Source organism: Vidua macroura, chromosome 2 (assembly GCF_024509145.1).
Source record: "Vidua macroura isolate BioBank_ID:100142 chromosome 2, ASM2450914v1, whole genome shotgun sequence".
In the NCBI taxonomy this organism is placed as follows: Eukaryota; Metazoa; Chordata; class Aves; order Passeriformes; family Viduidae; genus Vidua; species Vidua macroura.
The window spans coordinates 61,720,612-61,736,384 of record NC_071572.1 but is presented as its reverse complement, the minus strand read 5'-3'; the positions used below and the strand labels follow the sequence as shown (position 1 = coordinate 61,736,384).

The 15,773-nt window shown below is 40.0% G+C and overlaps 1 protein-coding gene across 3 annotated transcripts; it reads left to right on the top strand.

The window, feature by feature from the left end:
• Positions 1-191: 191 nt before the first annotated feature.
• C2H3orf52 (chromosome 2 C3orf52 homolog) lies at positions 192-9,330 on the top strand. 3 transcript variants are annotated; one of them, XR_008436009.1, is made up of 8 exons: positions 192-449; positions 2,017-2,094; positions 3,333-3,456; positions 4,017-4,150; positions 4,907-4,977; positions 6,407-6,597; positions 7,537-7,630; positions 8,184-9,330. XR_008436009.1 is itself a non-coding variant. In XM_053971989.1 (7 exons), coding segments are annotated over exons 1-7 (780 nt in total). In that variant the 5' UTR covers positions 192-269; the 3' UTR covers positions 7,539-9,330. The 3 variants fall into 3 exon arrangements, 2 of the variants coding, with proteins under 2 accessions (XP_053827964.1, XP_053827965.1); XM_053971989.1 differs by having other exon boundaries at positions 7,537-9,330; XM_053971990.1 differs by lacking the exon at positions 2,017-2,094 and having other exon boundaries at positions 7,537-9,330.
• The last annotated feature ends 6,443 nt before the right edge of the window (positions 9,331-15,773 follow it).

The window sequence follows — 15,773 nt, the reverse complement described above, 5'->3', positions numbered from 1 at the left end:
CCAAGGGCTGGTACAGGCAGGTAGGCAAACTGGAAAACCTAGTATTGCACAGCTGAGAGTCAGAGTTCTCACGGCTATGCAAATCGATACTTCCTCCGTCTTCCCTTTCTCTGCAGTTAGGGCAGCTGACTTTAATTGTTCTTCCAAGGAATTCCCCTAATTTAACAGTATTTTGAGACCTCTCCTATGAAAACTATCCCCACTCTTCCTGTTTCCAGCCTCGTGTCAGAGCTACTACTGACCATAACTGCAGCTGAAACAAGAAGGAAATGAGTTGGCTCCGTGCACACTTCAGAGACAGAGGTCCTCACAGAAGACCCTCTTCAGAGACAGAAGCAATGAAAAGGCAGAGCTCTGCTCAGGAGCATGAGATTATTGAATTACAGGAACATAATGTGGATGAAAGGGAGACTGATCATGACAAGCCTCTAAATGCTCAGACGAGAAAGGTAGGAATTTCATTTGGTCATTTGATCCTTCCGGTGGGGGATGTATTTTCCCAAATACTACACAGCAAGAGAAATGACGCTTGAAGGAACATTTTGTAGGGGTGATTTAATTTTTTGTTTGAGGTAGAGGGAAAGAGACTAAAAACCGTTAAATGTATTTTTTTTTCTTACCAATGAAGTGTTCTAATATGAGAGTGGGATTTTAAGCTTTAATTTAGGAAGTGAAACTGTAATTGGTTCTCTGAGTTTTGTTTTCTCTTCTAATCAGTGGGATTGGTCTCAAAACCAGAAAAGAGAAAAATTGAAATAAGTTTTAAAACCATGCTTTATTTCTATAGAAATTAACCAGGAAACAGTGCTGCCAAACAAAAATAAGATGTCCTCGAACAGAGCATGCTGGATTCTCTTTATCTCTGAGTCATTTTCAGTTGCTAACTATTATGAATTTGTATTAATAGAATGCTCCAAAACCTCAGTTAAGATCAGCACGTGAATCCTACAGGAGGTAGCTCCTAGTCCCTAGTTTAAAGCTACGGAACAGACTAATTCTGGCAGAGGAATATCAATTTCACACGATTTACTATCAATATTTAATATTTAATATTTAATATTTAATATTTAATATCAATTACACGATTTACTGCAGGAGTATTTGTCCACCTTCTGCGGAGCGAAGGTGTTTCCCGCTTTTCTGCGAGCACGGCTGACCCCCCCGGGAGCTGGCTGCCTGAGGCACCGCCCGTCCCTTCCCGCTCCGGGGAACGGCACTGCTTCCTTGGGGGACCCCGCTGCTCACCTCTGGGACTGATCCATTCCGCTGATAGGCAAAAGCCTGCTTTGTTTGCTTGTGTCGGGGTCAGTTACTTCTCCCGTGGTCTGGAAAGCTGAATCAGCTCGCTGCAGGGCCAGACACATTCCAGGAAGTGCAAAGAAGAACAGCAGAGAGGGGAGGAGAGGCAGGGGTCAGCTATATCTGCTGGACTATCTCGAGAAACCTCACCCTTGGGCTTATCCTTCTCCTTTCCAGAACCGAGTTTTCATTTGAGCTCTATGCTGATTATAGCAAGTGGCTTCCCGTCCAGCACAGACTGCTGGAAGTCACCATGCTCTGCTTTCTGCTCAGCTGGCAGGTTAATCAGAGCTGCCCTGCCTATCGGGGAGAGACTTCCTCGGCTGCTGTTGCTTCCACACGGCCTATGGGCAAAGTTCGGAAGGTGTTGGACTAGTTGTGGAGCTGAATGTTTTCTTGGGATCAAGCCAGTTTGCTATGTGTGATTAAGAGTTGTGTTTTGTGATAGTCTAAACATGTGGTGGCTCAATCAAAACTTGGGCTTGACAGCTGCCTGTCTCATCTGATGAGGCTATGGCTGATTTCATAGTTGCACTCTAGGCAGTAGTTACTGGCTTTAAAATTTTTTTAAAATACAAAAGATATGCTAGTGTAAAGTATTAAATTGAAAATCATATTTCTAAAATATTTTTTAAATCTTACTAAAAAAAAGTGTGATCACAGCTGAAAGCATGTTGTAAACAAAACCATACTCAGTGTTTGCCTTTCATTCTCCAGCAGAGCAAAGGTCTGTGCAGAGGTGTCTACAGAGAGTGTTTTCCTTTTTCTGCTTGTGCTCCTGGAGGAATCTCTCTTGTAAGCTCTTTCTCTGTGTGTCTGTTTTCTCTCCCTGTTCTCCTGCCACCCACATAAAAGCTTTTAGCCGGCTGCTCAATTCAGTTAAATTCAGTGAAAGCCTTTCTCTTGTTCTGTGTTCTTAGAAAGTTCAAAAAGTAAAAGACGGAAACCTGGATTAGTGCCTCCATCAGCAGCTGGTTCCTGCCAGTCTGCACGTGTGTGGCCCAGACAACCTACAGCACTGATGACAAAAAGGACATAGAGTTTACTACTACCTTTATGGTGGCTGGAGAGGGAGGGAGAGGAGTAATTAAAAAGACAGCATGGTCTGCTTATGAATTCAAGCCTTGCTTTAGTCTTCTGATTCTTCTGGCTGTGGAACAAAACAGATAAAGTTATCTGTTTTGCCATTACCTAAGCTTGCTTCTTCTTCCCCCCCCCCCCCCTTTTTTTTTTTTTATATTCATCCTACTGGATTAACTCATTAAAAGACTAATTTCTGTCATGGTTTTCAATCTTATTAAAAATTAAATCACAGGCAAGGTATTGTCCTTTCTCTCCCATAAGAATGTACATACATGCACAATTGCTTTGAGTGAAGTTTTCTTTTGACCTCATAGAACAGGTGAGATTTGCATTAAAATCTCTGTTAAATTAACTCAATAGCCTTCAAGTTTGCAATCTTCTGAAGAAAAAGTAAGTCGGCTATAAAAGTCTCAATTATTTTACTGAGGGTTTAACACAATAGTATCTATTGAATAGCATTGCCTTTGCATTGGATGCTGGTACCCAGAAGCTTTGCAGGTTGACATCATCAATGCTGCAGAGGTGAACGATTTTGGAAATTCCTCCAGAGATGCCCTTTTAGCTGGGAGAGATAACAAACATTATAAGGAGAGCTTGTGAAATATGCAAATTTAATTCACGTAGTTAAAAAAAAAAAAAAAAAAAAAAAAAAGTGGAGCCAAGAAATCACCTTTGCAGTACTTTAGCTTTATGGGCCACTCAGAAGTTGGAAATTCTGTACAAAGGGGAATGATCTCTCTCAAATGAATGTCCTTTACCTTCTCTAGGTCTGCATTTTCTCCTGCAGCAGTAGTCAAGGCTGGGAACCCCTGATGTAGGGCATTGCTTACCAATGAGGCTCTCCCATCTTTGTGGGATTATTGTTTCTAAATGTGACAGTAGAGACATGCTTCAGTGTTTTTTTCCTGCCTTATTTGATTAATCAATATGCCCTTCTCTTTTATACCTAGGAGAGATATCCCTGGAAATCATGCAGGAATGTAATTTTCTGGAAGTGTAAACTATGGATGGTTATATCTATGATATTTCTAGTGATCTTCCTGGTCATTCTCATCAGCCTAATTCTTTATTCTAGTAAGTATCTCGCTCTTGATTATAGTAATACAAACATGCAATACGTACACTCTAATAGAACACAAATGCAACAGTAATATCCTTTAATGTCCTTCAGTAAACTGCTGAAGGAATGGGGATACTGACTGCAGAGGGTGGTGTTGTAGTTCAGTAGTTGTTGTGAATGCTTTTATCTTAGCAGGCAGCAAGCAACTTGTATCCTGATCAGGTGGCAATTCAATTTTGTAGCTAAGTGAGAAAATATCACAAGAAGAGATTTCAATATGAGGATGGAAATAATGTTTTTAATGTTGGAACAAGTGCCGTGGATGACTTAGGTCCCATGGTGTCATTGCCTGTCAGACTCCCAGAGCAGATGACTTTTGCAAATGGAGGTGGTTGATTGACCTCCAGGTGCTGTCACTTTTTTCAGATGACTTGCACTTTCTTTCTGTCTTTCCCAGTCAGTCCTTACCTAAGAAATCTATCAGAAAGCCACCCTGGAGAAAGCCAAGAGGGTTGTTTTTCAATACTTCAGCTATCTGAAACTTTTTTCTCCCCTATCTCCTTTTGATTATTAGATGTTTACACAGATGAGGATGACTACTGGGATCCTAATGAATTACTAAGCAATGGAAATTTTCACAGTTTTTCAGGAACATTGGAGTTAATGTGTGTTCTCCCACACTTCTCCTCCAAGGACATTACCAAGAGGGTAAGTGTTTATCTGATTCTTGGCAAAGTTGATTCTGTTTAGAACATAGTTTCAGTGTTTTGCCTTTTAAGAAGTTTCTGTTTCTCTGCGTAGCAACTCAGTCATTTGCAAGTCCACAAATAAAATGTGTTGTACTTTTTAAAGTTGCAATCTAGGAAAAAAAAAAAAGAATTGTCTGCTTTTAAGCACAAGAAAGTATTGATTTTTTTCCCATAAATTTGACCATTTGTTAAGACACTGTCTTCTTTTTTGTAGAATCATTGAATAATTTAGGAGAGGCCTGTGAAAGTCATCTAAGCATAATAAGGGCTAAACATCCTATGTGCTGCATTCTCTTATGAGTACATTATTACAGCCTGGGTTTATAGCTGTGATTTCTGCTGAGCCAGCACAGCTCTGACTTACAGCTGAAATATGCTCAGCATACATGGCAGTGATCATTTGGACATAGTGGGAAGGCAATATCAGGACAGAAACCCTCCCCCCCCACAAAGTAAGAGTTAGAAGAGCCTTTTGGTATTAATTAGATCTCAAACCTAACAGCATTAGTTGCACATGGCAACATGAGCACATGCTTTTAGTTCACCTTGAGTAGCAATCACTTAAATGTACAATTAACTTGTCTGTCAAATTTAAATGACTCTCTACCTTTTCCAGGGCAGATATTTGCTCTTATTTGACCTTCAGCACCTGTTTTTGTGCTCCTTAAAGCACTTTGAAAGAAAGATTTGCTGTGCTTTTTTTTTTCTCTCTCAGCTAACAGAGGTCTACAGCTCATCTCCAGCTTTAGGACGTTACTTTAGGTCAGCTCAGGTGATTTCTTTCAGGTAAGCAATTTTTGTCACCAGAGTTTTCTGAAAATTACAGGCGTTTGATGAGACATACATGTGCTTATGTAAGTACGTACAATATTTAAATCTGTGAAAAACAGGTTGTTAGGGAAAATTATGTGTATAGGCAGTGAAAACTGGTCAAAGGATCATCTGGTGTAAATGGTAAATGCTGCTAAAATTCTATAATGACAAGAACATATTGTTGCTGTGAAGTATCATCTCTGTTATCTTTGGTTCCAATTGCAGCCCTTAATAAACATATTCAAGGATATTTATTAAAAGGAAAATTAATTGCTGGAGACGCTTCAGATTGATGTAGTTTAAATAATCTTAAATAAATAAAACAAGGTTCATGGGGAGGAGAGAATAATTTTGTTCCAAAAAGAGATAAAGGCAAGAGGAATATACAAGTCCCCTGTCATGAAGAAATAGCAGGAAGACAAGGGAAGACAGAGAGCTTTCCCAAGGACTTCTGAAAAAGAACTTTTACAAAAGAAATTAGAAAGACAGGACAAAATCAAGGGAAGTAGTTTTGCAAAGTCCCAGGTCCTTTGAGATAGCAATGACAGAGGAATATACACGTGGCAAGGGGCAGTCATGAGGGTACTTTGCACCCTCGAGGAATACTCTCCCTTGCCCTGCCAGCGTTGGGCATGCCAGCTTTGTTCAACAGTGAACTGTAGCTCCTTGGCCTTGTGGGTACTAACTATGATTTAGACCATCAAGTACAAAGCTGTAGTTCTGCACATATATTGATCAGCTAATAACACTCTCTCTCTGCCTCTTTGATGTCTCTCTCTTGCTGTCTTCCTCTCTTTCTTTCCTTTTATTTTTCCCCATTCAATATTTTTTGAAAATGTTTTGAATTCTCTGAGTACAAAAGGTAGCTGTTGAATTGTAGTCAGTTTCGGTAGACGACAAAAAATGAAATCTCCAGAGATGGTCTCCAGCTCACTGGTTTGTGTAATCCACTCCAGACCTGAGTCAGGAGCACAGCTGCGTGGTCCCGGGTACTGCTGGCAGGAAAATAAACCTTCCTACAGATTCCTAGCGAAACTATGCCGCGCAGCATATTGCAACACCTCTTTCAACACCTCTTCAACACCTCTTATCAGTAGCTCCTTGTGAAGCATCAGTGCTGAAAACCACATCCCATCAGAACACGTGTCCAATTGCCCCACGTGCATTTGAAAATGTGTCTCTGGCTGGCTTTAAGTATGTACCCAGTTTCAAGAGCTGTTCTGAGAAGGGAGGGGGAGGCAGAAACTGGCATCTTTGGCAGTTTTCTTTCATAATGCTTTTCTTGGGGAAATGGTTTGTTTTAAAAATTTCATTCCAACACTGATATGAAAAGTCAGTCTTTCAAAAAAAAAAAAGATCCTGTTGAAACTTGAAGACATTCATCCTTGACTTTGTTTTTCAGTAATGAAAGCTCCACTGTAATTTATCAGCTAGTGTTTTCTGTACCACCATCAACAGAGGAATTTATGAAAAACAGTATGAACCCAGATTTTATAAGGAACATTTTACGTCAAAATATTTATGATGAAGATACTCTTAATCCTGGGACACCTGAATGTGACAGGTTAAAGCTCTACCCAACTTCTCTCACATGTAAGTGCTGTACATTAAAGAAACTGTTTCTTTACAAAAAGCAGAAGTATCTGTGGGAAAGGAGGGAAATACTTCTAGAAAGATATTGAGATTCATTAGTATACACAATTTGCATAACAGTATTAAGACAATTTCAAAATAGCTTTCAGAAAGTCTTGATATGCTTAACTTAAAACCTGGGACTCACTGTTTGGTCCTCTGATGAGAAAGGAAATAGTGATGAGACTGGTTAGCTGTGGACTCTAACCAAACTTTTCTGATCTAATACTGCATTTTATCTATACAGAAAAATTCTCCTCATATATATGTGCACCATAATGTGCACAAATGATTTAAAATGTTTCTCCTTATTGTACATTTGGTTTTGAATGCTAACAAAACACATTTTAATCCAAGGGATGAAAAAGACTCCTGATTTTTGTCTTTCTGTAGATTTTTGGAAAGTTTATTATGCACAGAAAATACCTTTAAAGGAAACAAATGTTCATTCTTCCAGGTTTTCTAGGCAGTGATTCCAATGACTACCAGCAACTAGGTAGTGATTCCAATGCATTTATATTTGTCCTGATAGAAATGCCCATATAAAAGTCCCATGAGCTTTGAAGCTATACTGAAAACAATGCATGGAGTTGCCTCCCCCCAGCGCCAATTTATTGAGTCACACCTATGTGCTTTTAGAATAATCCTAGGCTAACAATTCAGCATTGCAGTGTAGGTAAGTAAGGTTTGCAATTAACTTATATTGGTTTTTCTTGGGACGCTTACCAAGGGACAAGAGATCAACGGCTCATGAGTTTCAATTTTTAGAAGCATTTTTTTTCCTTATATATTGACAGGATTCTCAGAAAAAGTAGTGTAAAAGGAGACAGGAAAGAATATGTTGAAATAACTATTTAAAGCTTCATTTTAATATTAATGTTGTACTGCTTTAACTTTCAGAGAAATTATGGAAAGATTCCTCATCTTCATCACCACCTAGAAGAGATGGGATTCCCTATCTATAAGTAATCCCATGGCAGGAACTATTCATTAGGTAGAAACGCTTCTAAAATTGTTGTCCTAGAAATACTGCCTTTGGTGAAATACTGTAAATGGAAAATGTGGTATATTTATGACAGGGTTGTATTGCTATAGCACCACAACCTCCTTCTTCTATATCTCAATAATCCATTTCACCCTTGAGAAAATAATGTATTTTATGCATGCTCTGCTGGCTTTGAAAGCTCGGCTTTGTCTTGCCTTATGATTAAATCTGAATGCTCTGCATGAGCTTTAAAAGCAGTCTTGCACATGGCTCCTTTCTTTTTCTCTTGGCTTATGCAAAATTATCTGTACAGCTTCATCCTCAATGCTCACTTCTACTCAAACTCATATCTGTTATTTTTTTCCCTCCAAACTTCATATGCCACACTTACTTGTTGCTCTTTCCTTGTAAAACAGCCTAAAAATATTTAGCCTGAAAACCTAAAAATATTTATGTATATGTCTGTGTATAATGTGTTTGTATTCTTTAATTACATGCAAGGCCTTTGCACTAGCTTCTTAAGAATGCTTTAGCTCTCATAATTTCCTTATTCTTCCTACAGTCTCCTTGGATAAGGTGTTCTTTGCTCTGTTTTTCTCTTCTTCAATGTGAAATATGAAAGAAGAAAGCAACAGCATGAAGAGACATGTCTTGTTCACTAACACAGCTGAATGTCACAGGAAGATTTAAAGGGTCGAATTATCAGTGTGCTTTTACAGTTAGCTACTACTACTAGTGAATAGACAGATACTTGATCTGTTTTTGTAAAACTGAAGACTAGTCAATATCCTTAATTTTAGTTCCTGCCCAGCACTGGTGATAAAAATGAACAGATGTAAGGTATTTGCCTTTATAAGGCAGTAAATAGATGTTCTTGTTGATGAGAGACCAGATGAGATGAATCAGTGCCAAGAGGAAGGTGCTGAAGCAGAAGATGTAGGCCAGTGTGGCATAAAAGTTACAGACAGTAACTAGCTATAGCATAAAAATTAAGCTATAGCATAAAAATTAACTTTATGCAGAATTGAACATATTCACTACCATGTGAGTGAAGTGTATCTTGTCATTTATTTATAGTCCTATAAATATTAGTACTGTTGCATAGACCTTTTATTTTAAGAAGCATTTTGTATTGTAAGAAATATGTAAAGGAAAATTGTTTTCTCTAATATTACTAGTTTATTTAAGGAGTAATCTGACGATGTTATTGTGCATTAAATTATTTATTTTTACTCTTAACATGACTGTTTTCATTCTTTAGCAGCTCTAGTCTTTCAGCCATGTGAGTTGGAAAATAGCCATTGGAATTCTAAATGCTGAGCTATATGAAGCATGTCTGACAGAGCTGTATGCTCAGACCCATAGTTGTTGTTGTTGCTGCATGTGTTTAAACTGAGTTTGGGAAAGGTTCTGGACCAAATCAGTAGTTTGTATGACTCTCATGTCTGCAGCTTATTCTGATTCCCTCTTGGTTTGTAAGATACAGGAACTATAATTTCTCTTGCTATAATAGTCTATGCAGCATACAGGTAGAAGAGAGATTCCTTTTGATTCTTACGCTGGGGAAGGATAAACTTCATGGTTTATATGGCTTGTCCCAAAAGCAGCAGGCTATGAAAGTACCAGCAGCAAAGAACTGAATTGCTGTTGAGATGCTGTTCAGTCTTACTGCTCTCACCGAGACACCTGATCCTTTCCTTGAACACTTCCATATCTTGATTCTAGGAACAGAAAAGTAATGTAATGATTAAACTTCTTTCTGGTGATACCCACATGGGCATTAAGAGTTGAGAAAGGAGTCAAGCATTCATTTTTTTCCCAGCCATCTTCCTCTGTGTCCGTACCTTTACCCCAGAACCTCACAACGAGGTGGAGCTGTAGTAAGATGTGATATTCAACGAGGTGGAGCTGTAGTAAGATGCAGATATTCAACCTGACTGCATCCAGTCAGGTTTTGAACTCTCATTGAAGGAAGTGTCCAAAAAAAGTGGTTTCTGGTTATATATCTGTGAGGTAAATCGATCATGTAAAAGAAAATTAAAAAATGAATTAATTATGACTCAGTCCTTTAGGGACACAGCAGTGTGAAAACACATTATTACATCAAGTCAGATATTTTGTGTGAATGATCAATATCAATTTTAATAGAAGGAATAAGGATAATACTTTAATGGCTGAGACTACTGAGACATTGTTAAAAAGCAGCTTGTGGAGTGTACAATCAGCCCTTTAAAATCCTATGGCAGGTGTCATCTGTGTAGCTACAGCAGCCAGTATGAGTTTTGGGCAGATTCAGCTGCCTGCTACAGCAGTGATATGTGCACATGCTGGCAGTGTGTCCATCCACTGCTCCATGCACTTGCCCATGGGACTATCCCCAGCATGGAAATGGCAGGTGGGAGTCACAAAGGCGCTGAACCATAAAGCCAGGGCTGCAGCCAGCAATCACATACAAAGGAAAACTTAAAATCTGAAAAAACTGTTCAGTGTTTTCTTCCAGACTGTTTTGTTACAAAAATGGAGGGAGTGAAAAAACATGCTTAAGCAAGAACACAGGCACATAACCACTTTGTGAGCTCTGGTAAATACCAGCTGAATACCTCGTTTCAGTCCTTTGCACATGTCCAGAAATGCTGCTTGCAGGGGGGTGCTGGGCTGCGAGGAGGTGATAATCTAGCATTGCAGAAATCCAAACTGGAGACTCCAGAAGGAGTGAGCTGTGGAAGCATTGTGTCATGGAAGCAGCACCTGGACTTCTGCCACTGAGAGGTGGTTATCACCTGGGCAGCATCAGTATCAACTGTATTCTCATGGGTGTAATATTTGTTTTGCATGCAGTTTATTGTTTTGGGGCTTTTTATTTAATTTCAACTTTAAGACTTCACACTAAGTAGAATTACAGTAGAAGGGGGAGAGGGGAATTTGAGAAATTAGTTCTTTATAAAAATTGTGCATTGTATAATGGTACAAATCAAGCATGTCAGAGAAATTTTGGACAAGAGTAAGTGCATCTAACACAAGGTTTATGCTTTCATTTAAAACATGAAACATTCCCCAAACAAACAGAAAGACCATGTTATTATTGCATTTTTGAGATTTATAGCAGTCATTCTTTAAGGACCCTTTAAAAAAAGAAGTATTTTAAATGTCCAGGAAAATGTACAGCCTCGGTTGCTTCAAATATTGTAGCTCCTAATTTTCTGTGGAGGATCACTGTCGTATGATGGCAGGTGCTACTGATTCCCCTGGTTTAATTGTCAAGTCCTGTGCCCAGTCCATGTTTCTTTCTCTGATCAGCTATTCATGGACAGGTTTGTCTCATAGTAAATGACTGGTAGACATAGCCTAATGAGTAAGCTTGGTAACAAGAGAGAGATATTTGTTTGAAGACCCAACAGCAGAGGTGGGATGGTCATCATGGCTGTACACACTCAGGCAAAAGAATACCTTCTAAGTTACCAGGACATCATCATATTCACTATGCTCTTCTGGGCTGGTGACATTTGCCTTCCTCTCAGGCATACTGATAAGTGCATATTCTGTCTGACTATTGCTGTCAATAACAGAGATTTCGTGTTTTACATCATGGCTGACAGTCGAGTACCACAGCTCGCTGGAATTCGTAGAATCTTTTTTGACAACGTGTTCCTGAGGGGGAGAAGGGGAGAGAGAGAAAGAGCGAAGCTTCAGTATGGTTATACCCTGAAGAAGTTTGGAAACGTGAGCAGGTCTGGTATAGCCTGTAGTCGTGCAGTTGACAAATACATGCAGTGTTAGGTTTGTAAATCCAAAGTCATTTCCCAGTTGTCCGGGCTGTGGCTGTACACCTAGAGAGCCCAACAATCCACGGCCCCGCTTAGCGGTGCTGACACAGCGGAAGCTCATCACCACATGAGGGAGCACACCAGCGCCAATGGAGCCGGGCAGCCTGCATCAGCCCGAGCCCCGCCTGCGCCGGGGCTGTCCCGAGAGAGATCATTCCTGTGGCAGATCATCCCTCTGACATCCACCCAAGCAGGAAATGGGAGCTGAAGGGCAAGAAGGGAAAGCTTCATGGGACATTTTATTGATGCATGTGAAGCGAGAGCATTTGGGATTTGAACAAGACTTAATATGGGGTGTTTAGGGAAAGAACTGAAGGAAGGGGGGGGGTCAGGGTGACTTGCAGAATAAAAAGCATAATAAAACAGAGGAAGAAAGGAGTCACAGAAAGCTGCAGAGACTGTAGGGTATGGGAGGTAGTTAAGACCCCAAGTGCATGTGTGTGTGTGGCTGTCCAGGAGATGCACTGTCCTGGAAGGGGCCCTGGCCTTCAGAGATTAAGTGAGGGCTAATCCCTTCTGCAGCATCCCTCACCTGATGTTGTCCTTGAGAAGAGAGGGAAGAGAAAGAAGTGAAGGAGGAGGTAAGATTAGTGAAGGAGGAGGTAAGATTGTGTGGGCAAATGCCTTCCCAACTCTGTTTAGACTTGTCCTTCCTTTTGCCTCCTGAAGGTGTTTGCTAATGGGTTGTGGGTGATTGTGCATTAAATAGTTAGCAGGATGACTCATTAAATCTAAAGGGACAATGTGTACTGATTAGGTACTTGGAGCCAGAAGTTAAAAATTTGTTTGCCTTTATGTTCTTGATTTGAGTGCACTGGGTACTGAAGCCAGTGATTAACTACTGGCTTTATAGTGGTCTCCTCTCTTGTCTGCAGTAATGGCAGTATTTTGAGTGAGTGTTGCTGGGTTTGTGGTGATATTTGTAGCTTCCACATTCTGTAAGTGGAACAGAGGTCTCTGTTTCATGGGTTAAAAACTCCAAAGGGTTAGCTTTTATTATTCAAGCCTAGGAGAAGGATAATGTAAAAAAAAATTCCTGCAGAATTTGCCTTGGATTTTCCAAGTTTATGCAAATTATATTATCTGTTTAGATTCTGCTTTGTGTGGAATATCTCCTGACCTTGAGAACACTTCAGTGAAAATAAATTCTAATTTTTGATTCGAGGTTTTTAAAGTTTTGAGATGTAGAAACTCCAGAAATTTTAAGGAGCAGAACAATCAGCATAGACTTGCTTATCATCAAGAGCATGGCTCTCTCCTCCCCGAGACATGATTGCAAAGATTGAAGGATAGCAGTATTTCTCTTAATGTACCTCTGAAATGAGAGCAGGTAGGCTCTTAATTTTCATGAGTGTGTGGCTCTCAATCCACTGAGCGTAGTCTGGAGCATCTCTTGTCCCTTCAAACACATAGGCCTAACCACGACTTGCTCTGAGTCACATTTTCCAGAATCCTTCCAGTCATCATGTTTTGAAAGGCTGTTTTCAGCAGCCTTCTCTTATCAGTAGGGAGGCTGAAGTGCAGAGGTGGAGTGATTTTTCCCACATACCAATGGAGCAAGTGTGAAAACTTTCATTATTCACAGGCCAAGATTAACACTCAGAAGGGGCTTCTTTCCTATTACACTAACATCCCTTGGAGGACTGTTTTCAAACCACGCCCTGGGGCTTTTCCTTGGGACACCAAAAATTCTCAAAACGAGACAGCTACTTGGCAGGTTCCCCATTACAGTTTCACCCCCTCGTCTTCCCCCACAGTCCATCCCACGCTCACAGGCACAAATGATGAGCTCACTTCATCACACCCTTTTCTGTCATCTTGCCCACTTTCTTCAAAATTTTCTGCTAAACACCCACTTATCTGCTGGGCACCAACTTTTGCTTTACTGATGTCATCTTTGTTAAAAAAAAAAACAAAAAACCACAAAAAAAAAAAAAACAACAAAAACAAAACAACAACAACAAAAAAAAAAAAAAAAAAAAAAAAAAAAAAAAACAAAACAAAACAACACAAAAACAAAAAACCACAAACCACTAAACCAAGCCAACCCAGGCTGCTAAATGGCAGCACTTCTTTCTGCAGTACATAGGGCTTCTGGTCATTGCTCATAATCAGCGACTCAAGAGGAAACTTCATATACCTTCTGCTAAAATGCACTATTTACAAAGCAGAGGCAGCAAACCACAGATACTCAGCTCCTGCCTCTCAGAGCTCAGCATATTAATACACACAAACACAGACCACACAAGACTCTGAAGTGCAACAGTTGAGAAGTGGCTGTTACCCCATCCCTGGGGCAGAGAAGCAGGGCACACACCAAGTTACAGAGTTTCCTCTTAAATTATTCTGGGGTGCATTGCCAGAATTCCTAAAGCTAACCCCAAAGCAGGGAGGTAAAATGAACAGGCAATGTGTTTATCTTACCAGTCTTTCCTGCGTTGCAATGTAGCCATTCACTCTATTCTGATTTATCAGAAACCAAATGTGCAGCCTGAAAAGGGCATGTTTGGTTTTGTGGATGTTTTTTCTCTTTTTTTTTTCTTCCTTCTAGAGGCAGTGAGGCACTGGAAGGGGAAACCTTATTCTTTTCCAACAGAGACTTAGCCATTTGTTGATACATCTGCTATTTTTTTATAGTGCAAAGATTAACCAAAACCGTTTAAGCCTCAAAGTATTAAATCTCCTTTTGTTTTTCAACTGAAGATTTCTTTACTACTTAAACCTGCTTGGCAATAGTCCATTTAAATGACTTTTAGAAAATGTCACGCCGAAACTGAAACGCTTTTGGGAAACATGCCAGTAAAACTGAAACTCTTTTGGGAAACATTCAAGAGACTGGCCATGAAAAAGCTGAGTGGAGATGGGAAGGAGGAGGAGAGAGAAGCACCCCCTCAGCTGTAAGTTGTGCAGTGGCTGAGGACATTCACTGAGACACCATCACAATGTTCAGCCTCCTGTATTGTCTGATTTGGGCCAGACAACATTACATTCAGCCTCAGAAATTATGAGTGTGTGCTGCAGTCTGGCCACTGGCTGCTCAAGAGTGGGGCTGCATCTCAGTGTTACAGTTTTATGTGCATATACTTATTTTGTACCTGGGCTTAAACTGGTGTTTTTCTGCATCCTAAGCAAATAGTCTGATTATGGGCTTTTCTTTCTTCTGCAGGAACATGATGGACACTTTGTCCTTCTAATATGTGGATGTTTTGGACTCAGTTGCCCCAGAGAGTAGGGATGGAGGGAGGGAAAATCAGTTTTAGTCTTTACCTTGATGGTACCTGGTGGATAGCCGCAGGTCTGTGCTGAGGAAAGAGGAAGAAAAGACATGTGATTGTCATTCTCTGGTGTAGCAGCACTAGACAAGCATTTTCATCAGCACAGAATTTACTCAGTCGCAGACTGAACATAGGCTGTGCAAAAGCATGAACTTGCGTGACAATAGTAGGGAAAAGGGTTAAATAAATCTGATGGCTTTTTGAGATTTATCTTGTTTCTAATTTATACACACTTGTGTCACACAGCACTGCTCACTGACCCGAATTAAACCTAGATGTGCAATCTTCTTGGGTTTTTCTTTTTGTTTCATTTAAGTAATTGAAATCAGTTTTACATGTCTGTCTTAGAAATGAAAGTTCTTGCTGTCTGACTGTGTTTTAGCTTTATGACCCGTGCAGCCTTAATTCTGGGATCGCTGACTAGTGCTGGGGCACAGAGGCACTGCCTGATGTGCCACATGCACTGTGTGTCTGTGTGCACAGGTTTGGAAGTCTGGGGCTTTTCTGGAAATTTGTCCCTCTGTCCCATAAACATCTAAGTGGCAGAGGTCTATCATTTTATATCCTGCTTTCTCCTAGCCTTGTCTTTATCAGTCTGGCTGATTCTTAATATGAGGTGTATTGAACACGTTACTCCTGTAAAATTCCAGAGCTGAACTTTCACTTTTGCTTAAGATAACAGGGCTTTTTAAGCCTACTTGTTTTGCAACCTGACAGGAGAGACATCAATCTCTCAACATTACATTAATGCTGCCATCTTAGAGAATTTATGGTGTTTTCAAACATTATTGTGCTGCCTTAACACTACTATGAAATTGCCAATGTAGATGACTAACAAAAAGCGGGTTTTTGCTAATACTGCAACTTGTGAAACTGGTGAAAGTATTATACCTTTGCTACATGAATGGCTTTACTCACAAAAGGGAAAAGGCAGCAGCCTGAATCTAAACCAAGACCTCCTGATTCACATGAGCACATGTAATCCTGGCTATCATAGTCTTCCCTATTTGCCAATTCAATATGAAGAAACTATTTTGTTAGGAAAACACCTCT